The following is a 23140-nucleotide window of genomic DNA, read 5'->3' as shown; positions in this document are numbered from 1 at the left end:
GAAAATGAAAGTTTGATTTTTGAAATCTGCAACTACTCATCTCACCTCATTATCTCTAACCGCTTTATCCTTCTACAGGGTCGCAGGCAAGCTGGAGCCTATCCCAGCTGACTACGGGTGAAAGGCGGGGTACACCCTGGACAAGTCGCCAGGTTATCACAGGGCTGACACATAGACACAGACAACCATTCACACTCACATTCACACCTACGGTCAATTTAGAGTCACCAGTTAACCTAACCTGCATGTCTTTGGACTGTGGGGGAAACCGGAGCACCCGGAGGAAACCCACACGGACACAGGGAGAACATGCAAACTCCGCACAGAAAGGCCCTCGCCAGCTACGGAGCTCGAACCAGGACCTTCTTGCTGTGAGGCGACAGCGCTAACCACTACACCATCGTGCCGCGGCTGCCGCCCCATCTGCAACTACTTTTACTGAAAATAAATTTGAGAATAAATCCACTGGAGGATTCCTTTAAATGTCTTGGAATGACCAAGTCAAAGCCCAGACCTCAATCCAACTGAGAATCTGTGGCATAACTTGAAGATTGCTGTACACCAACGCAACCCATCTAACTTGAAGGAGTTGGAGCAGTTTTGCCTTGTGGACTGGGCAAAAATCCTAGTGGCTAGATGCACTAAGCTAATAGACACATACCCCAAGAGACTTGCAGCAAATTGTAATTGCAGCAAAAGGTGGCTCTACAAAGTACTGATTTTTTTTTTTTTTTTTTTGGGGGGGGGGGTAATACCTATGCACACTCCAGATTTTTTTTATCTTAATTCTTGTTTATGTCACAATAAAAAAAAAATGTGCACCTTTAAAGTGGTAAGCATGTTGTGTAAATCAAATGGTGCTAACCCCCCAAAAAATCAATTTTAATTCCAGCTTGTAATGCAACAAAACAGGACAAACACCAAGGGGGATGAATACTTTTGCAAGACACTGTAGATTAGGGTGACCAGACGTCTCTTTTTTCTGGGGACAGTCCCCATTTTTGGTGGCCTGTCCCTGGCTGGGGCTGTCCCTGGAAATGTCCCCATTTTTAACCATGACCAACAGACCTGGAAAAAAAAGACAGAAAAAAAATCCAGATTGAAACATCTACCAGATTTCAGCAGACGCCTTGCGTATTGTTTTGTGGGTCACTTTAAGACAGGCTCAGGCCAACAGCAGAGATGTTCTAGAACAGGGGTTCTCAACCTTTTCTGCTTTGACATCCATCTATTCATACTTGTAATGAGTTGGGGCCTATTAAAAACATCAATTATTTTGGCTCATCTATTCTATTAGAATCTAATAATCTATTGTAAAGTGTATTAATGGGATGCAACATCACTCCCTGTCACAGATGGGAGCCCAGGAATTAAATAAATGCAATAAAACAAACTGTTTTTAACTGTAGGTATTGTATTTAAAACTGCATGGATGTACCAGAAGCCAACATAAAACCATGCATACAGGGCATTCTCAGTCAAAAGGAATTAATGATCCAAAAGTGGAGTCTGGTCCATTAACACAAGAACTTATTGCCATGTTTGTGTACAGCAAACAAGCAAGTTATTAAAACTAGGAAATACACTCAAAAGAAGTGGATATAGAAACCACTCAGTGGGATAGATCCTTACACACTAACAAAGAAGGATTTTTCCTTTGAAATAAAAAATTACTAGCTAAATTTGACATTAGTAGAATACATTTTGATCCTATTGTAGCTGGAACTAAATACAAAGACAATAGTTATGCATACTATTAATTAACTTAATGTGAAGATAATTAACAGATGATCAACAGATTTTAAGGGTTTTTTAAAAGAATGTGTTTATTTTTAGTCTTTTGTATTTGTAATTATTTGTATCTGTACATGCACGACCCCACCAGCTCTGCTGATCAACTTATCGTGTTTAAATAAAGTCATTCATTCATTCATTCATTCATTCATTATGAGCTGGAAAATTATCCATCTGTTGAGCTCCCCGACATCTCAAACTACCTGGTGCTTCAGACATTGTTCTACATGGACAAACAAATGGAAACCTGGAAGAGCACAAAGGCATACAACTTTTTATATGGGGTTGGGTTCAAGATCTGGGGATCAAAAGATAAATGCAAGATAAATCCTGTATCATTTTTGCCTGGGCAAGGAGGAATTTCTGGGCTTTGTAGGTGTCTTTGCGATGGTTGCTAGGACGCTAAAAGTTTTTGTATCAGGTGTAAACAAACCACAGCTGCTCGATTCTCAATCCTCCCTGCTCTTCTCTTCCAGCAGGCATCACAGATCCATATTATTTACCCACTGCGCATGCACGCTCTGTGTGTGTGTGTGCATGCGTGCGTGTGCGCGTGCACATGCAAGCAGGGGGGTTAAATACAAAGGAGGAATGTGACAATAATTGTTCTTCTTAATTTACCCACAAATGTATTTATTCCACTTGAAAAGTGTTCGGCAAACCAGCTAGCCGATTTGGGACACTACGACATCCTGAACTATTTAGTATTTGGCTTCAAACTTGAAAAAAAAACTCGCAGCCCACTAGATGGCCCAGTGGTTGAGAAACACTGTTCTAGAACACTGGTGTGAATTTAAGGGGCTGCCCCCAGCGCACGCACCCCCATCAAAAAAAAAAAAGGTTTAGTATTGCTAGTATTGCAGATACTGAGATATGCCTGCCGGTTTTTATTTAATTAATAAGGTTTTTAAAAAATAAACAAAATAAATTATGTGAGATTGAGCTGGAGAGTTTATGGTATAAATTTATATGTAATAGTAGGTCCTATAGTTGAGATTTTTTCCCTCATGACCCGAATGCAGTGAAAAGCAAGATGGGCGAGTCCTGTTGGATTTTAACAAGGCATGAGAACTTCGTGCATTGACGTAACATCCTGTATTCCTGGACTGCACTGTAGACTACATGTAAAGGGTGTGCGCCATCCTTGTATGTTTATGGTATCGTTAACACGCATGTTCACAAGCCAAAATGATAAGACGCTGCAGCAGGCTTACTGCGTACACACACGGGTCGGCTGTCCGGCTACTGCTCGTATTCATTAATAGATATCCCTGTACTTACTATACCTTGTGTATGTACATGGTACACGTGCTATTTTGGGGGTGAACCTCACTTTGATTTTTATGACAGCAGCTGGATAGGTTGGTGAGAGATGTTTATTTTTGCAACGGCTCTGAAGAAAATCTGCTTGAAATCCCCTGAGTCTTGGGAACTAAGACTTATTATAGGACTTGTTTACATGCAACTCACACAATCATTGTATCGTTATCTCAATCTGTTAGACTCAGGAGCTCTGATTGCAGTTACTGACTTTGTATTACAGACATGCAACTCTTGCAGTCTTTGTTTATAGTTTTCTCGGTATTAAGCTCTGTCTTAAGTGGCCACTTACATTCCTTCAGTTTACCTGGGTATATTCACTGTCTTATATGTACATTGAATGTCCTAAGCAGGAGTTCAGATTGTAGTTGCTAAAATAGTAATAATTTATCGATATTAGGTGTTTTGTGGTCAGTGTACTACACTGTAGTGTCATGTGGTAATGCATTATATGACAATGCAACTTTCATAAATATTACTATCAGTTATATTACTATCAGTTATTATCAGTTGTAATTATGTTCTATGCATATCCCTGCAACTCCAACAATATCATTTTCAGTGACAAATAAAATGGTTTTGAAAGTTCCTACTTTTAAATAATATTTTTGATATGGTAATTTTCTTTAAGAGATCTCATTTACAACATGTCTCTGACAGCTCAAAAGGCATCTCCGGGCATTTAAAAACTGCTGGGCTTCTGGCAGCCCCCAGACCCCTGGTCTTACTGGGTTGAGCCCCCAGGAAGAGGATAACCTTTCCAATATTTTGATTGGTGGAACTGAGGAACAACTTTTTAGCAGAGCGCTAGAATCTTTGCCTAAACTAAAGTCATTCATTCAGCTCATTAACAGGTGAACCATAGTCTTTTCCTGTAGGCCTAGGTGACATATGTTATTTAGCCTTTAAAAGTGTAAGCTACATTTTGCGATGTTGTATACGACATAACATTGCTTGTCACACTGTACTGAGACGTAGCAGTTGACCTAACAAACCGTAGCCTACTGCAGCCAGTGCTAGCAGGAGAAAGTTCAGTGCAGCGCCAGTCAGCTGAAGTTGTTGCTAGATGTAGTCAAGTCAAGTTAACTTTGTCAAATATGCTATACATGCTCGACATACAGCACAGATGAAATTTCAGTCCTCTCTGACCCATTGTGCAAACAGGCAATGCAATAAATAAAAATAGAATAACTGAAATAAACAATATAAACAGTATAAACACTCTAGATAAAAAATAGACATAGACTAAACACTCACAGGTATACACACACACATACATACATACATACACACATACACACACACATATACATACATACACACACACATGTATACACACACACATATACACATACATATAAATTGGAGCAAAAGGACATAAAATAAACAGTCAAGGGCACTTAAGGTATAGCAGGTAAACATGAAATAAGCAGTATAAACAATAAACTAATAGCTGTTAAGGTGAGGTAGTGCGGAATAGTGCAAATGAGCGAGGTAAAGTGAAATGTGCAGTCCCTGAGTTCAGTGTGCGAATGAATGTTGAGAGTATGTGTGTGTGTGTGTGTGTGTGTGTGTGTGTGTGTGTGTGTGTGTGTTGGGGGGCACTGTGAGGGTGACATGATGTCAGATGCTGAAGGGGGGGCAGGGGGGTGTACGGGCAGAATCTGTGGCAGGGGACAGAGGGGGGAGGAGGGGCAGAACAGGGAGGGAGTTGAGCCTCCTGACTGCCTGGTGAAAGAAACTGTCCTTGAGCCTGCTGGTTTTGGCCCGGAGACTCCGCAGTCTCCTCCCCGACAGCAGCAGGCTGAAGAGGCTGTGAGATGGGTGGGTGGGTGGGGTCACCTGCAATCCTGATGGCTTTGCGGGTGAGGCGGGAGTTATAGATATTCATAAGAGAAGGGAGAGAGACACCAATGATCCTCTCAGCTGCTCTCATGATGCGCTGCAGAGTCTTGCAGCGTGACACGGTGCAGGCGCCATACCACACGGTGATGCAGCTGGTCAGGATGTTCTCGATGGTACCTCTGTAGAATATGTGCATGATGGGGGCCGGGGCTCTTGCTCTCCTCAGTTTGCGGAGGAAGTATAGATGCTGTTGGGCTTTTTTGGCCAGTGATGCGGTGTTGTTGCTCCAGAACAGGTCTTCAGAGATGTGCACACCCATGTAGCTTTGCTGTAACAGAAATCCAGCTGAGGTAAAATTGTAACAGTTCAACAGCATAAGCTAACTTTCAGACAAATTGGTGTGTTATCCCACAGAGTAGCTGGCTATGTAAAGCTGTAGGTTTATGGTAATGTTACCAAAGCGTCAGTAATTTGTATAATTTGTTGTGATGTGTAGTGGACTACACACTTTGATTAAGGCTACTCATTTAGGCTCGGTCATCAATTCAGCTATGGCTACAATTTAGGCTATGGGAGATCAGGAATCATTTGTATCCTCAATAATAATAATAATAATAATACCACCATACCTTGAAATTGCTTGGACTGAAGTAAATTGTTTATTTGAATTGTGTTGTGTGTTTTGGACATTTTTAAATGCAGTGTCCATTACTAGTGGCATATATGGTAATTAATTTAATATATTTACTTTCATGGGTCTAAAACATCTATTTCAGCTGGATAGATTACTAGAACAGCGGCTACAATTATCGACACCTTAACGATCTTTTGGTAATTGCAAAAGTAGAAAAGGCTTTGAATACATAAATTGTGCATGAATAATTACTCAAACTTCCACTGAAAAAACAAAGAATTGATTCCCGATTACTTAGCATATCCGATCACGTGACACTGTTCCACAAGTATTGACACCTTTGTCCACAGTTATCGACACCGTTCCACAATTATCAACACCTAGATGATTATTTATTAAAAAAAAATCATTGGTATGTGGTATTAACAAAACATAGTTTTTATTTAAATTTTGTTTTACATAGACTTGTATTTAGTACAAAATATCTTTTATATAAATATCTCGATGTCTGTGCTGACGTAAATGAGGAAGTAATTCTAACGTTTGTAAAGAAATTAACTGATAATGTTTAACCTTAATCTTTTTGTTCCACTTTCTACCCACTTTCTAAGTATTTTTGGAGATCACATTTTGTTAATCATTCATTGTTGTTTGTATGAATTTCTAGTTTTGTAGTTTACCAATAAATGTCAACAGGCAATTGACATTGTAACCACATGAAAATCCAGGTCAAAGGTCGATTTTTTAAATTGATATTTAAAATTTACATCTAAAAATATAAAATGTCTACTGATATTGTAATATGTGGTAGATATTTACAACAAACTGCAAAACAAATTCTGAAAGGAATAGAAAAATGCATGTAATATTTTATATATTAGGAATTTAATTCTGGTCTAATTCTATTTATTGCAATAGGATTTCAAATACTCTATAAACATTCCATTCTGTTATGAATCAGAAAAAATTATTATAAATCACAGTACTTTTATTTTTTTTAAGTACTTCATCTACTTCAACAATGTTACACAAAGATCGATCCATAACAGTTGTAAATGTCACTTAATTCCACAAGGTGTCGATAAAGGTGGACACCGGTGAAAGTGATCGCTATTATCGACACCTCACGTGACTTCTCAAACGCGTGTTTAGATACAAAATGGCGACTGTCAAATGAAAGAGTAAGAAACAAAGTAGGTTTCGACAAGAAGATCATGAAATATCGGTGAATTTGATAAGTAAAAACATGTCCATGATCTTTCCACCGTGCTTACCTGCAATGATAACATCTGGGTTTTCCTCAAATTGCTGATCGTGCTAAAAAAAATTCCATCTCGGGTAACGAGCTGTGTCTTCAGACGACAAGATCAAAGGGCGAAGGGGGGGGGTCTTCTGGTTGATTAATTAACCAATAATAACTGCTGTAACTGAAAGTCACTTTTGCAAAATTGGTTTTTATTGGTAAATCTGAAAAGGTGTCGATAATTATGGACTGTCAATAATTGTAGCCACCGCTCTAGTGGCATATATGATAATTAATTTAATGGGTCTAAAATATCTATTTCAGCTAGCCTGCAATTTAAGTCTACAAATCTAAACTATGTACCCATAACAGAGATTTTGTCTTTAATTAATCTTAACCTAAAGCAGTTGCAGAATTGGCCTACAGTGCACTGAGTGAGGAAAATCCCACTTTTAATGTAATACATGATCAAAATACATGAAAACCAGAACTGTCCCCTCTTTTTATTACAAAGATGAAAGCATTAGATGTTTTAATGATATTTTCACCGTCGAACCAAAAATGCCCCTGGTTTTCTTCTCAGAAATCTGGTCACCTTTCCAAAAGCCATAACCGCCCTGAACTCAGATATGCTCTGACTTTATAGTCTATTTACTTTACTATTTTACTATTTTCTAATTTATAATGTGCAGTACTTTATAAGGTGACTCTCTATGCAATACTTTTATAATTTGCAATACCTCACTCCATAATGTGAAACGCAACACATTCACCTCAGGACTGTGCACCTTACACACAGTACATACACCTCAGGACTGTGCACCTTACACACAGCACATACACCTCAGGACTGTGCACCTTACACACAGCACATACACCTCAGGACTGTGCACCTTACACACAGCACATACACCTCAGGACTGTGCACCTTACACACAGCACATACACCTCAGGACTGTGCACCTTACACACAGCACATACACCTCAGGACTTTGCACCTTACACACAACACATACACCTCAGGACTGTGCACCTTACACACAACACATACACCTCAAGTCTGTGCACCTTACCTTACCTTGCAATACTTCATAATGTGTAATATTTTATCTTATGTGACTCTCTCGTGCAATAATTTATCATGTGACTGTCTCTGTGCAATACTTTAGATGTGCAATACCTCACTCCATAATATGTAACACAACACATACACCTCAGACTGTGCACCTTACCCCCCCACGCTGTTTGCACTGTTATTGGAGATGCTTTAATCTCGTTGTACATGTGTATAGTGACAATAAAGACATTCTATTCTATTCTAGATAGAGACAGACGGAGAGAGAACAAGTCCTAATGAGACCATGTGTATGTGAAGCCTGATGTTTTACAGAAACTCATCTCTCCACCCCAACATGGACTCATTCAGGATTAAAAACTAAACTCGAAAAGCAGTTATTTTTAATCTTTCTTTCGGTTGCCCTCTGCTGATCACTTTATCACGCTGCTGAAACATGACTGAACAGCCAAATTCTTCTTCAGTTTACAGAGGCATGTCGGTGTGACACAAAACCTCCAGCGTTCTTCTTTCCGGAAGTCCGTTTATTTTTTTCACAGCCCATACTGTGGAGTTATTTCACCACTTATGTCGTCTGTCTGACGGGGACAGTGGATTGGTCATTGTTTTGAACTTTAGCTTTATTTAGGGGGCAATCTAGCTAAGAAAATAAACTGTAACTTAACTTTATTGAATTTTACTGCTAGGGTTGTTTTGGTTTGGTTTGTTTGTTTCTTTTGAGTGAACGCTAGCAACGGTTTAGCTAATGTCACTTGATGTAAATCTGCGGGGTACAATTTTATTAGCATGATTTATTCGCGTGGAACAGATTTACACCGTAATAACAATTTAATATCAATAACAATAATAAAATAAATAATTTTAATGATATTGAATAATTAAATTGTAACGTGATAATGGAGATCTTTTTCTATAAATAGCCGGTTGTCAGCGCACTTTCTCAGTGTCACGGTGGCCGAGAGGTTAAGGCGTTGGACTCGAAATCCAATGGGGTTTCCCCGCACAGGTTCGAATCCTGTTCGTGACGAGTTTACATTTACTTTTCACTGACACTATCAGGTTACTTATCATTTAAATAAATCAATAATTCAATTGCACCGTAAAACGGCATCATTACTGCAAACAGCAGACATAAGACAGAATAAAAAGATAACATAGCCAGGTTTGTCATCCAGCTCAGATCTCAAATTTTCTGCAGCCCTGCTCAAACAAAAAGATTTATTTTTACACATATTTATTGTAACATAATCAATATTTTTAATTGTTATATAAACATGCACCATTGTATTTGTTTACTAAAGCCATTACAGTGTATTATTCCTAAGTTTTCCAGCCAAACAACCCAAATCGGATACACTACTTACTTACTTACTTACTTACTTAAGGCAGCCTCAGCCAAGCTGCACGCCTCGAAGACCAATCTCTGCGGTCAGACATGCAGGTGGCGAGCTCAGCATTGTTGGCTGCCCCAACATCCATCATGAGTGTTTCGACTAGTGTAGTCGCTGGATGACCAGGATGGCGCGATCCATGCCTGGGCTCCCACAGAATGAGTTGACTTGAGGGGAGCTCATTGTGCCTGAGGCAGTGACCCGCCAGGCCAAGCCTCTTCCAAGCCACCTTGTCGGAGATCCTTGGGAGGTCACCATAGAGCTCTTTGTTTGGAATGTGGTCCTGCCAACTGATGTTTAAGGCAACACGCAGCATGCGGGTGTATGAGCCATCCAGCGACTTCTGGAGGGAGATGTTCAGGGCCCAGTACTCGCTACCATACAGGAGTATGGATTCCCCAGTTACACAGAACAGCTTGATCTTGAGTTCTCGTGACATGGTGGATTTCCAGACAGCTCTCATGTTGTTAAGGGCCTTCCACACAAGAGCCTTTCAGATCTTCATGTCATGTTCGGTGGAGCCAGTCCATGAGCCGAGATATTTAAAATCGCTCATGACTTCAAGGGGCTTTCCAGTTTTTGTCCTAGGTGAAGCTGTGAGGGGAACATTGCAGGTCATAACTTTGGTTTTCTGGTCGTTGACAAAAAGTCTGACTTCATTACACTCTTCTTCTACACGTAGCAGCAGTTCCTGGGTCTGCAGGATGTCATCAGAGAGCAAGGCAATGTCATCATCCAGATCTGTAAGCACCTTCACAGGGTACCTTCGTGATCTTTGGGGAGTGAGCGTAAGACCAAGCTCAGTTTCTTTCCCATCAATGGCTTTCCTGAGAGTGTAATCACTGCAGTCCCACTATAACGAACTCCTTGGGGGACATTGAAATTGTTCATTATACTGAAAAGTTTGTAAAACTGAAATGGACCTACTTGGCACACCAAACACTCATGTTACATGTGAAATTTTAGACACATTCTCCTTATCACAAATTTCTCCTTCCGAGTCACTATCGCAGTTCACTGACTGAGTTAAAGGATCACAATATGAGGCAATGATTCCTTCATCTGTTATGGAAATAACAACAACATTGTATCGTTGTCAATGTCCACCCACTGATTCGCTATGTTTTCTAAATTTTCCCCATTCAGTTCATTCATGTGTTGCAAGTCACCGATGATGTCATTTATATTGCACCGCAGGGTGGGGCAGGGGATATAAAAACACTGCCAGTACACCGTCGGTAACTAGGTGTTAAGTTTAACGGTATCAGCAGTCATTTTTTCTTTTTATTGCGCCTTTGAGCACCATTCCCAATAACTGTTAGTGATCAACACCTACATAAGACTTGTTAAGCCTTTGTTTTATGGTGTTGTGATGACCCCGCCTCTATTGGCTGCTGGGTTGGCTGCGTGTCTGTGTTTTTATGTTGCAGATGCCCAGTAGGTGTGGCTGATCTGTTATTGGGAACACCTGGGCCTGGTGTTCCTGGTATTTAAGAGCACACCACACTTGTACCCAGAGAAGAGAGAGAAAAGAAGAACCTCTGCTCCCCTACGCTCCTCACTCATGTTATTGTTTTTCCAAACCAACACCCTGCTTCACATTTTATCATCCATGCATGCATACTGATATTACTGATTTACTGACTGTCACACCTCATAACCTTTTTGATGTTTTGACTGTTGGAATTGCTTTTGAATAAATTATGATCTTTTGCTTTAATTACTTTTTGTACCTCCTGTGATTTGTCATGATTTTGAGCTGGTCATGACAGCATAAACACGTATTGTTAACTTGACTGTGGACTCTCTGATGGGAAGAGGAGTGCATGGCTCAGTGGACACTCTAACTGGCAAAAATCTGTGTCAAAGCAAACCGCTTGATTTTGCCAATGACAGGCTCATAATGTTATGATAAGTGTCTTATATATATTAGCCCTGCGATGACCTGGCAACAGTCAGCTGGGATAGGCTCCAGCTTGCCTGCAACCCTGTAGAACAGGATAAAGCGGGTAGAGATGATGAGATGAGATCTTCTCCCAGTCAACTGCATGCAATCAGTTGGTAACCTATGGTATCTCTACCAGAGTGCACACAGCAATGGGCCAATAACAATCAACAAAGAGCAAGAAAGTGTGGACTCTTAAGAAAATAATTTCTTGAACTGTTCGAAAGAATCACACAACAGCTGCAACAGCACAAGGATCAAGGATGGGAGGCTCAATACCACAGTATCAAAGTCCACTTTTCAAACTTGTATATTGTGGATTCTTCTTATTTTTTATTCTATGTACATAGCTACTTTTGCTTTGTCACTACTAAATTCTTCTATCTTAACTATTCAAGCACCAATCACCAAAGTAAATTCCTTGTATGTGGGAATGTACTTGGCAATAAACTTGATTCTGATTCTGATCAATACTTCTAATTCTGATGGTGCTGGATCCTAATAAATCTGAGATTGGATCTGTTTGCTAGCGTGCTTATGAATAAACTCTTTCTGTCCTTACATCTATCATTCAAATATATGACACCAACAAGCTAGTGGACTAATAAAACTGTTTTAACTAGTTTTATTTGAAACTTTCATAAATCCATCCATTATCTGTAGCTGCTTCTCCTGTACAGGGTCGCAGGCAAGCTGGAGTCTATCCCAGCTGACTGTGGGAGAGAAGCAGGGTACACCCTGGACATGTCACCAGGTCATTGCAGGGCTAACACATAGAGACAAACAACCATTCACAATCATGGTCAATTTAGAGCCACCAATTAGCCTAGCCTGCATGTCTTTGGACTGTGGGGGAAACCGGAGCACTCGGAGGAAACCCATGCAGACATGAACTCCACACAGAAAGGCTCTCTTTGGCCACTGGGCTCGAACTCAGGACCTTCTTGCTGTGAGGCAACAGTGCTCAACACTGCACCACCGTCATAAATATTTTTTTGTAAAATGTGTTAGTAAATAATCCCACATTATTTTTTTAAAAAGCAAATAAAAAATAAGTGCTGGATAAAAACCCATCTATCTTACATACAAAAAGATACAAATTTCATTGTCCAGCGGTCAAGTGTTTATGAGATACGTTGCCTTGCACTTGCACAAGGTTCCCTGTGGTGGTACACGTACTGTATGTCGTTCTTGCAGTTACAAAGGCCATCAAAAGTCAGGTCGATGCATTACCATATTCTCCTAAAGGAGAACTGAAGGCAAATTTTTTATTATCAAAATTCTATTTATCTCATTTTATTAAATGTAGGAATGCATTTTTGATAGCTATTTTGTCACTGCTATAGCAAGTTATGAGTGTTTGAAATATGCTATGTAATATATCAGTCCATATGTCAAAACAATGGCCGTAAACGAGATTCGTTGAGACCTGTGTGAGATATTGTAGGACGAAAGTAAAACGTAAAGCAGAAATCAAAGTGACCAACATCTGCCAACATAGTCAAAAGACGCACACGCCCTCTTTCGAATGCTGATGTAATCAAGCCGGAAGTTTTGTTTGTTTTTATAGCAATCAGGAATGTTTGAAAAAAGTAGGCAGTAATTGTCATTTAAACTCGTTTTTGTGCAATATTTCATTTGGAAAAGTTTTCAAAATGGCGGCACTGACACCTGGCTAAAACTTCACGTTTCGAAGTCTTGCACAAGTCTCGTGAAGATCGCGCGGATAAGTGACACCTGCCGTGGACCAAACGAACTAAATTCAACATGGCTAAAAACCAAATAGACCGATAAGTATAATATTTAATTGCAATTAGTTGCCAATACGAGTCACGATATAAGGTTACTAAAACCGAAAACGTAATTGAACAACACGTTAATTAAGAAATAAAGCAAGTTTAAAAATGACTTCAGTTCTCCTTTAAGCGCCGCTCCATGCAGGGAGCTCTGCTATTAAAGATTAAAACAGAATCGAGAAGTCTGATCTTTCATAGTTTTCATACTAGTGCCAAAGCTTTCAGGTACAATTTTAATGTCTGCATTTACCAATTTTCACTATAGAAATCACAAAGATTTCCTGAGTTTTGGGGGTCTTTTTTTGTGTGCATATGAAGACTTCTTTAAGTATCGTATCAATGTTGGTATCGGTATACTAGCCTTAGTATTAGTTGGTATCGCCCATCCCGAATACAGAAACAGGACGCATGCGCATTGCTGGGTATTTCCTTAACATGTGGACACAACGCGTCCTGTGACCAATCAGGTGTCGAGATCAAGGTAAGTACCATCGCCTTGCTTAAAGTCTTTAAACATGAGTAGGTCAGACATTTGTATTTGTTTAATGTTTTATGAAACGCATTGTATGATCTAATTCTCAGGATACGGATTTACACGGACAAATCAGGAAATGTAGTTGAACGTCACTCTGTACGTCCCCCCATTCAGCAGAATAATGGTATGACCCTGCTGGTATAAAAGACGCCGCGCACACACGTCGGCGTTGTTCTCAGGCTTTTGTTAGATAGGGAGAGGCAGGTTCAAATGCCACTGGGAAGAGAAATTTTTTTTTTTCCGCGGTCAGGTTTTTATGTAATTGTTCCACTGTAAATGTCTCACATATAGGAACCCATAGGTCACGGATTAAATCAGTTCACAGCGCCATTAGCGAGTTTAATATGTTATGATACTCATCATGGTAGAGTTATCACTAAAGAAAAGTTAGCTCGGTTAGCTCAGTGGGGTTTTCCGCAGTCAACCTAGGCGTTTATAAGATGTAAGATATAAGAGCTGGGATTTGGTATAAGGAGTGTTTTTGTGTAGCTTGACGTTAATTAATTAGTTCCTTCATATCCATCAGTGTGTAGATTCTGAGGTGATTAGCGGAAATAATAGCAGCGGTGTCCAGAATAAAACTAGACACCGGTAATAATGGTGGCACTAATTTGGTTTGTTTCAGAGCCTAAAATGGTGTCGTTTTCCCATTAAGAGTGACTAGCGTGATAAATCTCGGGATAAATCCTTTTACTTTTAATGATAAAGTGGACAGCCACTCGAGTGACTTGTTTCTAGGCTTAACTTCATTCACTTCCCCTGAGGAGACTCTTTATACACCGATTCAGGCTTTCAGACCCACTCTTACACTCGTTTGCAACCACTTTCAGTCGCTTTATTAGTATTACAGCTCCATTAATATACTGTATAAGTATAATGGGTTCGGCTAGCTTTGCGTGCTAGCTGCTCTAATACACTGTATTGTAGTTAGCCTCAGTGCTAGCGCCGCTAGCTTCTTTTTCATCTTCACTTCCATCTCCTGCGGCTCTTTTTTTTTTTTAAAGCGATGTCGAATATTAACAACGACGCCGTGAGCTTGATTAAAGACGTAAAACCAGGATCTAAAAACCTGCATATCGTCTTTATAGTTCTGGAAATAGGTAAGTAGTGCTGAAGAGTCCTGTCCTGATAACACTGTGCTAACAACGCGCTTCCTTATCTGGTGCGCAACACTGACTTCCGCTACTGTTAGCATTACGGTCAGGTCATGGTTAGCGCCTGCGTTACTTCGCACTGCCTCGCTGAAAACCCCGTCTGTGTGTTGCCTTGTGTGTTCCGTCAGAGGAAAACACCGAGTCGGTACTGTCACGAGCTCTTTTTTTTTCTCTCTTTTCTCTTCCAGGTCGCGTGACCAAGACAAAGGACGGACACGAAGTGCGGTCGTGTAAAGTCGCCGATAAAAGCGGAAGTATCGCCATCTCCGTGTGGGATGAGTTGGGCAGCCTGATCCAGCCTGGGGACATCATCCGCCTCACCCGAGGGTAAAACTACCTGCAAAACAGCCAAGGAGATCTTTAAGACCTTCATGAAAGGCTGGAGGTCTCCACAGAGAGGTGTGATGGAGCAGGAGGCTTTGGAGGCCCCTTAACTGTAATACTAATGCTCCTCTCTGCCTGTCCATCCATTAGGATCATCCATATCAGTATTGGCAACTAGGACAACATAGGCAAATTTGTATATTTGTTTATTCATCATGATCACTGGTATACCAAATTTAGGTACACGAGATTTTGCTTTGGAATATACGGAAGAGGATTAGGGCCACTGTGGGGGGGGGGAATGAGTTCTGACTTTTTAATCTCAGAATTCTGACTTTAATCTCAGAATTCTGAGAAGTCTAATCAGAACTCACTTTTTCCCTCACAGTGGCCCTAATCCTCTTCCGTACAAATAAAAGTAGTTATGCTTTTTTTTTTTTTTGTAGTGTCCTCTTTAGTCATGGCACCACACATTAAACTTGATGCATTTACAAAACTTTCTACCAAGAATGTCAACTAGAAGGCTTTGTGTCATGGAAACGTTACTGTCCAATGAAGTACTTTTTTACCTGAGGAAGTTGGGTTCAGAGTGTAGGGTCTGCCATGATGCAGTTTGAACCCCATTTTGATCCTAACCTGGGAAATCCTATGCTGCTTTGCACAATCGTTCTGATCTGAAAAGACAGCATGGAAACTATGGTCTAAGGCTCACCTGAGTTAGGGAGCCAATCAGAGAGTGGGGAGGGGTGGAAAGACGGTGACGCGTACTACTCGACAAATGGAAGCTTGTAGTTTATTTGGGACTGTTTACGGATCACATTTAACATGGCGGCGAGCGATACGAACCAAACTTTCGATCAAGCTTTAGACACTGTTCTGAATAGTTTAGAGCGAAAGTTTGTTTTAAAAAAAGAACGGCGTTTGGCGTTAGTCTATTTTTGTTTTGCCTTCTCTTTCCTTTTCTTCGCCTCTTCGTCGCTCTGTCACTGGGTACAACTGCCATGATTGGCCATGGGCTACGTATATGCCAAATGATAAACATTCGCAACGTCCAATAAACGGCCGTTGACAATCGTAAACCACACCTCCCCTACGAGAAATTCAATAGGCGGATTCCAGACCATATTTCACTTGTGATATGGTCTGGTGTTAACCAGACTATTTTGATCCCACATACAGGACTAATAACTAAAATGGATTCCCTGCAGTTTGTGGTTGGTCACACCAGACTGGTAACGATACCTATAGAGGTTTTCGACCCACGTGACCGTTGCCATGTCGACAAGTAGATGGTGCCATTTTGGTGGTCAAAACAATGGCGACTCCCGCTAGCCCAACATGTGGGTTATCGAGCGACATTACACTGTCGTGTACCGTACAGCATCTCGATGGTAAAAGTAAGAGCAGATATCGCGAAAAATTGATGGAGGCTGGTATACGTGACCCATACTCGTTACCTAATCACCTGTTTATGCCACTGCAACGGTGTAGTGTCGGTGATTTGCCAGACCTTCAGTACCTTGACATTTTGAATGGTTGCCATGACAACATATGCAAAGATTTCCAACAACATTTTGTGGCAAAAAAACTCCATAACAGTCTACTTCAACATGATGCCAAATAAAAGTAAATTCATTGCAGTTAGAAAAAGTGTCCAGGTAGAGAGTTACATTAATCATATAGGAAAATGCATAATATGTCTAGCATCGAATTCTAGTTTTGTCCATTGCATATTCACATCTAAAAAGTACAACCCACCCAACAACATGGCTCTGCCTCGTCTGAGGGCACCGTGTATGTTAAACCTAGACTACACGTAAGCCGCCCAAACACTAGTAAGAAGTCCAGTGCCACGTAGCCCCATTGATGAGGCAGAGCAGTCCCCGTCTCATGTATATAAAACCATGGATGTATAAAGAGAACCATTGTAGCCTGACTAGTGGGGCTAGGTGCCAGGTAGCCTGAACACCACCTAACAGGGCTTGCGTGTAGGCTAGGTGCTAGGCTACATGTATAATTTGTCATTTATCTCGCATACGATATCCTTAAACTTTTGGAAAAGTTACCTGAGACAAAATGTTCGCCACACAAACGCGTGTGTTCAGTGGGTTGCCAATTCTCTCGCCTGATCGCCGCGATCCACTTTTCGTGACGCTGTCGATCGGCCAGGAACCTATGGAACATTAATCCAGGTTTATCCCCTCTTCTGTTGTGGCAGCTAACTGCACAACACATCAGGCATTCTACGATAAAAGTAAACGATGAAGATGGATATTACAAGCGTTGTTTGCTGATAAGCATGGCTTTGTTTGACCTCCAAAATGGCGGCGTAAACAGTATCACGTGACCCTATGACGTCAGGTCGAAAACCTCTATAGCCTAAGACCCCGTTTACACGTAGCCGGGTATCTATAAAAATGGATATTTATGCGGTTGCACCCATTTACACGTAAACGGAGGTTTCAGTCACTGAAAACAGCTGCTTTCCAAAACTCCGGGCAAAGTGGAGATTTGTGAAGACTTCGTTTTCATGCCTGCGTGTAAATGGTGCAAAACGGAGTTTTCTCCATGTTATGGGGAAAATGGAGTTTTAGCATTGTGATCTGACGGTCCCTCCTTGGTTTTCAGATCTCTGGTTGGCTTTCTATTTGTTTGACGTTTTTGACAGCCTTCCCTGGCTGTTTTTGAGCATTGTGTAAACGGAATTATTTTCTAGTATGGGGAGATGTCCGTTTTCATAAATACCCGGCTACGTGTAAACGAAGTGTAAGCCTGGGTTTATCATTGATCTGGAGTGGGGGGGTCTGGTCTGATAACATCTGACCAATCAGATAATTGTTTACTTGTGATGTCTGAGCACATGTTTTTCCTGGGTGTGTCTGTCTATCCTTGTTGCATCATGGAGAAGCTGATAGTGTTGAAGAATCCCATGCTTTATGACACGCACGTTGTACAATGATGCAGTCAAAAAGGAAGGCGTATGGAAGATCAGCAGTAGAGTGGCTATGAATATCTTTTATCTGTAAACTTGGAACCATCTCCTTTTCCTTTGGCTTTGCCTTCTGTGCAAAATGAGCATCAAAAGCAGCTCTTCCTCACTGTCAGTAATTGTGTGCTGCCATGTGTACACAGTGCACAACTGCTATAACTTCCTGGAGTAAAAAAAAAAAAAAACCCACATTTATTTACCTGAGTGGCAGGACCAACTATTATAGTTGGGGTGTGACTGCTGTAGACTGGAACTAAATTCAGGCATAGGTGCAGCTGTAGTTGGTTGTGTTGTGGGACCAGGCCTTTAAAGCATTGAGTGTAGTTGTGGAAGGTGAGTAGCTGTAAATAAGCTTCCTTCACATTTATTACTTGGAAAGATCTCCAAGAACAAGATTTAAAACAAGGGGAAGGGTGTATGGGACACACTGGTGATTGGGTGAAAGAGCAACACCATCAGGCTTCACACTGGTGGTGTCAAGCGAAGGTAATCACTAAAGCAGTTTTAAAAAGTTGCCAAATTTGGTGACTGTCCCTCAGCCAGATTGTTTCAGGGGAAAGTAGCTAATGCATAAAAGCACCATATGTCAACCTGTTTCATGAAAACTTGCATAAAGGAAGACTTTTGAACACACTTGGAATAGTTTTACCAGATAAGTAAGATGTTGGTGATACAAGCTAACTAGTTACTATTTAACAATTATTCTCTGAAGGCAAAGTGAATAAGATGAAGTCAAGGTTATTATTCAGAGTCTGAGGTGGATGATTGTTTTAGTATAAATGCACTTTTTTTTTTTAAAAAGTAGGGTTTTTAACATTTCAAACTTCAAAACTGGCAGGCGAATGTAATAACTGCAGCGCAGACTTGTCATTTATCTACACCAAGTCACATAAAATGCATTGCTTTGAAATGGGTAAAATAAATCACAATTCCACCTTACCTTTGAATAGTTTTAGATCAAACTTTAGCATCTTTTAGTGCTTTTAGGAACAGCATTTTCTTTCATTTGTAGTTCTTCCTCACTTAATGGTGACCAAGCTGCCATTTTGCTGAGGTGATCAAGAAATAATCTGAATTTCTTGACCAATCAGCATGCACCAATTTTCTTTAATCACCTGTGGATTTGTACTTAAAAATAAGAATGCAAACCTTAGGATTAATCCAGGTTTGTTTCATCTGGCTAATTAAATGATTACAAGTCCATGTAATGGATACAAGACTCAAACAACCAGGTATTTAACTGGTGTATTGAGTGAGGGGTCTTTAAATGGGGAAATAACTTGGGTGAAATTGGAAAGCCCTGTTGTACATCTCTTTAGAACACTGTAATGTACAAGTACAATACACTTACTCACCTGATGCGAGCTGTGAAATCTCCACTGGTCTGGCTCTGCGAAAATCATTGACTACAAGACTGTGTATTTAGTGTGGAGTCTTCAGCCTTTAAATTGGTATCCCCTACCCCTTTTTTTTTTTTTTTGTAGATATGCCTCGATTTGGAAGGGGTGTCTTACCTTGTACACAGGCCGAGGTGGAGATCTGCAGAAAATTGGAGAGTGAGTAGTGTGTAAGCCTAATCTATCATCAGAACCGCTAGTGTTGTATGGTGCTGCCTTAAACACTTGTGCTGCATCTTGATCTGTAATATTTTTAATCAACTCAGGTTCTGCATGGTGTACTCAGAAGTTCCAAACTTCAGTGAGCCAAATCCTGACCTGCTAGCCCAAGCCAACCAGCAGAACAAAACGGTAAGGTGGTTAGACTAGGCAGGAGTGGGTTTTTTTTTTTTTTCTTTTTTAAATATAAGGATTCCTATTTCTAGGTGTTGGAACAGGTATAGTTTATTATAGATGTATAGTCCAAGAAAACCCCATGGATGTTGATCTTTAAAGTGTGGCTAGAAAACTAAAGCTGAGCTCACTCAAGCTAGACCCTGAACTGGGACGGAAGTTGTCTTTGCATAGATATTTAAAGTGGCTTTTCATCTTCTTTAAATAGGGTAAAGAACCGCATGGAAACTCCCCACCTAATCAAAATGCTGCACCTCCTGTCCAAGCAGGTATGCAAACCAGTCAGTCATGATGTACAGTGGTGCTTGAAAGTTTGTGAACCCTTTAGAATTTTCTATTTCTGCATAAATGACAAACATCAGATTTTCACACAAGTCCTAAAAGTAAAGAGAGCCCAGTTAAACAAATGAGAAATATTACACTTGGCCATTTCTTTATTGAGGAAAATGATCCAATATTACATATGAGTGGCAAAAGTATGTGAACCTTTGCTTTCAGTATCTGGTGTGACCCCCTTGTGCAGCAATAACTGCAACTAAACATTTCCGTTAACTGTTGATCAGTCCTGCACACCGGCTTGGAGGAATTTTAGCCCATTCCTCCGTACAGAACAGCTTCAACTGTGGGATGTTGGTGGGTTTCCTCACATGAACTGCTCGTTTCAGGTCCTTTCACAACATTTTGATTGGATTAAGGTCAGGACTTTGACTTGGCCATTCCAAAACATTAACTTTTATTCTTTAACCATTCTTTGGTGGAACGACTTGTGTGCTTAGGGTCGTTGTCTTGTTGCATGACCCACCTTCTCTTGAGATTCAATTCATGGACAGATATCCTGACATTTTTCCTTTAAAATCTGCTGGTAAAATTCAGAATTCATTGGTCCATCAATGATGGCAAGCTGTCCAGATGTAGCAAAACAGGCCCAAACCATGATCCTACCACCACCATGTTTCACAGATGGGATAAGGTTCTTGTGCTGGAATGCAGTGTTTTCCTTTCTCCAAACAGAACGCTTCTTATTTAAACCAAAGTTCTATTTTGGTCTCCTCTGTCCACAAAACATTTTTCCAATAGCCTTCTTGCTTGTCCATGTGATCTTTAGCAAACTGCAGATGAGCAGCAATATTCTTCTTGGAGAGCAGTGGCTTTCTCCTTGCAACTCTGCCATGCACACCATTGTTCAGTGTTTTCCTGATGCTGGACTCATGAACATTAGCCAATGTGAGAAAGGCCTTCAGTTGCTTAGAAGTTACCCTGGGGTCCTTTGTGACCAACTATTGCATGCCTTGCTCTTGGAGTGATCTTTGTTGGTCGACCACTCCTGGGGAGGGTAACAATGGTCCTGAATTTCCTGCATTTGTACACAATCTGACTGTGGACTGGTAGAGTCCAAATTCTTTAGAGATGGTTTTGTAACCTTTTCCAGCCTGATGAGCAGCAATGCTTTTTCTGAGGTCCTCAGAAATCTCCTTTGTGCCATGATCCACTTCCACAAACATTTTTTGTGAAGATCAGACTGATGGATCCCTGTTCTTTAAATAAAATGGTGCCCACTCACACCTGGTTGTCATCCCATTGATTGAAAACACCTGACTTGAATTTCATCTTCAAATTAACTGCTAATCCTAGAGGTTCACATACTTTTGCCACTCAGATATGTAATATTGGATGATTTTCCTCAAATTACCAAATATAATTTTCTTATTTGTTTAACTGGGTTCTTTTTATCTACTTTTAGGATTTGTGTGAATCTGATGTTTTAGGTCATTCATGCAGAAATATAGAAGATTCTAAAGGGTTCACAAACTTTCAAGCACCACTGTAATCTTCATGTGTAGGCTGTATGTACAAAGCCATTCAGACTAATACCATGCTCCAAGATGTGTTCTTGATCTTTTCACTAAGAGACCAGACTCATTTCAGTGTTTTTGAATGGCAGGAAATGGCACCATGCAGACGTATCCCAATAATGCCGCCCCCCTGCCAGCCAGTTTCCCAGCTCCCGGGAGAGCGAATGGCCGTGCTCCTGGAAATGGCCCGCCGCCAGTCACTGCAGGACAGCCTGCACCTTCAAAACCATCAGTCACCATCAGCAACGGCAGGGACCCTCGACGTGCTTCCAAGAGATAAAGCACACTCAAAGCTTGAATTTTTTTTTTTTTAAATAACTGCCAATCAAGAGACACAATCTAATATTACAGTGCCGTCAGCTGAGTGTTGGCTTTGTCCTCTTTGACGTAGGACTGTTAGAGTAGGGTTTTTTTGGAGAACAGTTGTTACCCCCTTTTTTAAATTTTATTTTAAGATCCCTTCCTTGCCCTTCTATTTAGTGCAGGTCTCGACACCTGCCCTCATGTGGAGTTTCAACAATCCACCCTTACTTGAACACTCGATGCACTTTCTTCGCTTAATTTATAATGACTTGCTGTTAGAGGAATTCAGTAATGGTTAACTGCTGTTGTAAACGTGCAGGCGGAAGCCCCTGGCTGCCTTTTTTTTGTGTGGAAGGGAGTATGCCCTTTAGCCAAATATATACCAAAAGTGACTGTGTGCAAAAGAGGTGAGGGTTTGATTCTGATGCTTAGGTTTATTTAATTAGAAATTAAATACTAAAATTAAAACTTGTCTCTTGAGCCTTTCTCTTGTTTTGCAGTTATGGTGGCTTTGGTGAGCTGCCTGTTACAACAGACTGTCACATTCACTCCACACAAAATGGCCCTTTATCACAATGGTCCCTGGCACCTTCTCAACCCATCCTTTTTGTCATTAAAACATGAGTCAAAAGGACTTGAGTCCACACCCCACTCAGATGTATCCTGCTGTAAAACAGTAGGAGTCACTGTCCTGCCTTCTTTCTCCTTCAAACACCAAGTGGCCAAGAAAGTTCACGATTCATGAAAAACCATACCACAACCAAGGTTGTGCTTGTGTTGAACCTGTGATAAGTCATAGTACCAGTCATGCTGGTAAGCCTTGTTCAGGTTCTATGATGAACCACAAATAAAGCAGAGGAAAAATGTCATTGTGTTTAACTGCCACACCCAGAAAAAAATTAACATTTTAATGTCAGTCACAAGAATAAAGATTTGCTCTTCCACACCCTTTCTAAATGTGATGCAAGTATTCTCTAGTTCTTATTTCTGTAGATATACACATTTTTAACAACTCCTTAGTGTTCTCAGAACATCTTTTACACTCTGTGTGCTTTGGAGAGAAATGGCGAAGGTTTATAATAGGGAATGCAAACTTTTGCAATTAACTATATAAACCTGAGTGTGTGTGCAGTTCATTCAGTGATAGTG

At 40.6% G+C, this 23140-nt stretch overlaps 1 protein-coding gene and 1 non-coding gene across 2 annotated transcripts; both read left to right on the top strand.

Moving 5' to 3' along the window:
- The first annotated feature begins 8856 nt into the window (after positions 1 to 8856).
- Positions 8857 to 8938, top strand: trnas-cga (transfer RNA serine (anticodon CGA)). Its single transcript has one exon. It is a non-coding gene; the product is annotated as a tRNA-Ser (tRNA).
- Positions 8939 to 13738: 4800 nt separating this feature from the next.
- On the top strand, positions 13739 to 22459 carry nabp1a (nucleic acid binding protein 1a). Its single transcript, XM_060937295.1, has 6 exons — positions 13739 to 14678; positions 14921 to 15059; positions 19530 to 19601; positions 19709 to 19793; positions 20044 to 20104; positions 21778 to 22459. Exons 1-6 carry the CDS (start codon positions 14585 to 14587, stop codon positions 21966 to 21968), a joined length of 642 nt encoding a protein of 213 aa, XP_060793278.1. The 5' UTR covers positions 13739 to 14584; the 3' UTR covers positions 21969 to 22459.
- The last annotated feature ends 681 nt before the right edge of the window (positions 22460 to 23140 follow it).

The sequence above is a fragment of the Neoarius graeffei genome, chromosome 13 (genome assembly GCF_027579695.1).
Source record: "Neoarius graeffei isolate fNeoGra1 chromosome 13, fNeoGra1.pri, whole genome shotgun sequence".
NCBI classification, from domain to species: Eukaryota; Metazoa; Chordata; class Actinopteri; order Siluriformes; family Ariidae; genus Neoarius; species Neoarius graeffei.
The sequence above is the reverse complement of the archived record's forward strand: the minus strand, read 5'-3'. Positions and strand labels throughout refer to the sequence as shown.

Excerpts from the sequence above, each read along its gene's own strand:
- nabp1a (XM_060937295.1), top strand. The coding sequence starts at position 14,585 with ATGTCGAATATTAACAACGACGCCGTGAGCTTGATTAAAGACGTAAAA. Across the intron at positions 14,679-14,920 it reads CTTTATAGTTCTGGAAATAG|GTCGCGTGACCAAGACAAAG; the intron begins GTAAGTAGTGCT and ends TTTCTCTTCCAG. Across the intron at positions 20,105-21,777 it reads TGCACCTCCTGTCCAAGCAG|GAAATGGCACCATGCAGACG; the intron begins GTATGCAAACCA and ends TTTGAATGGCAG.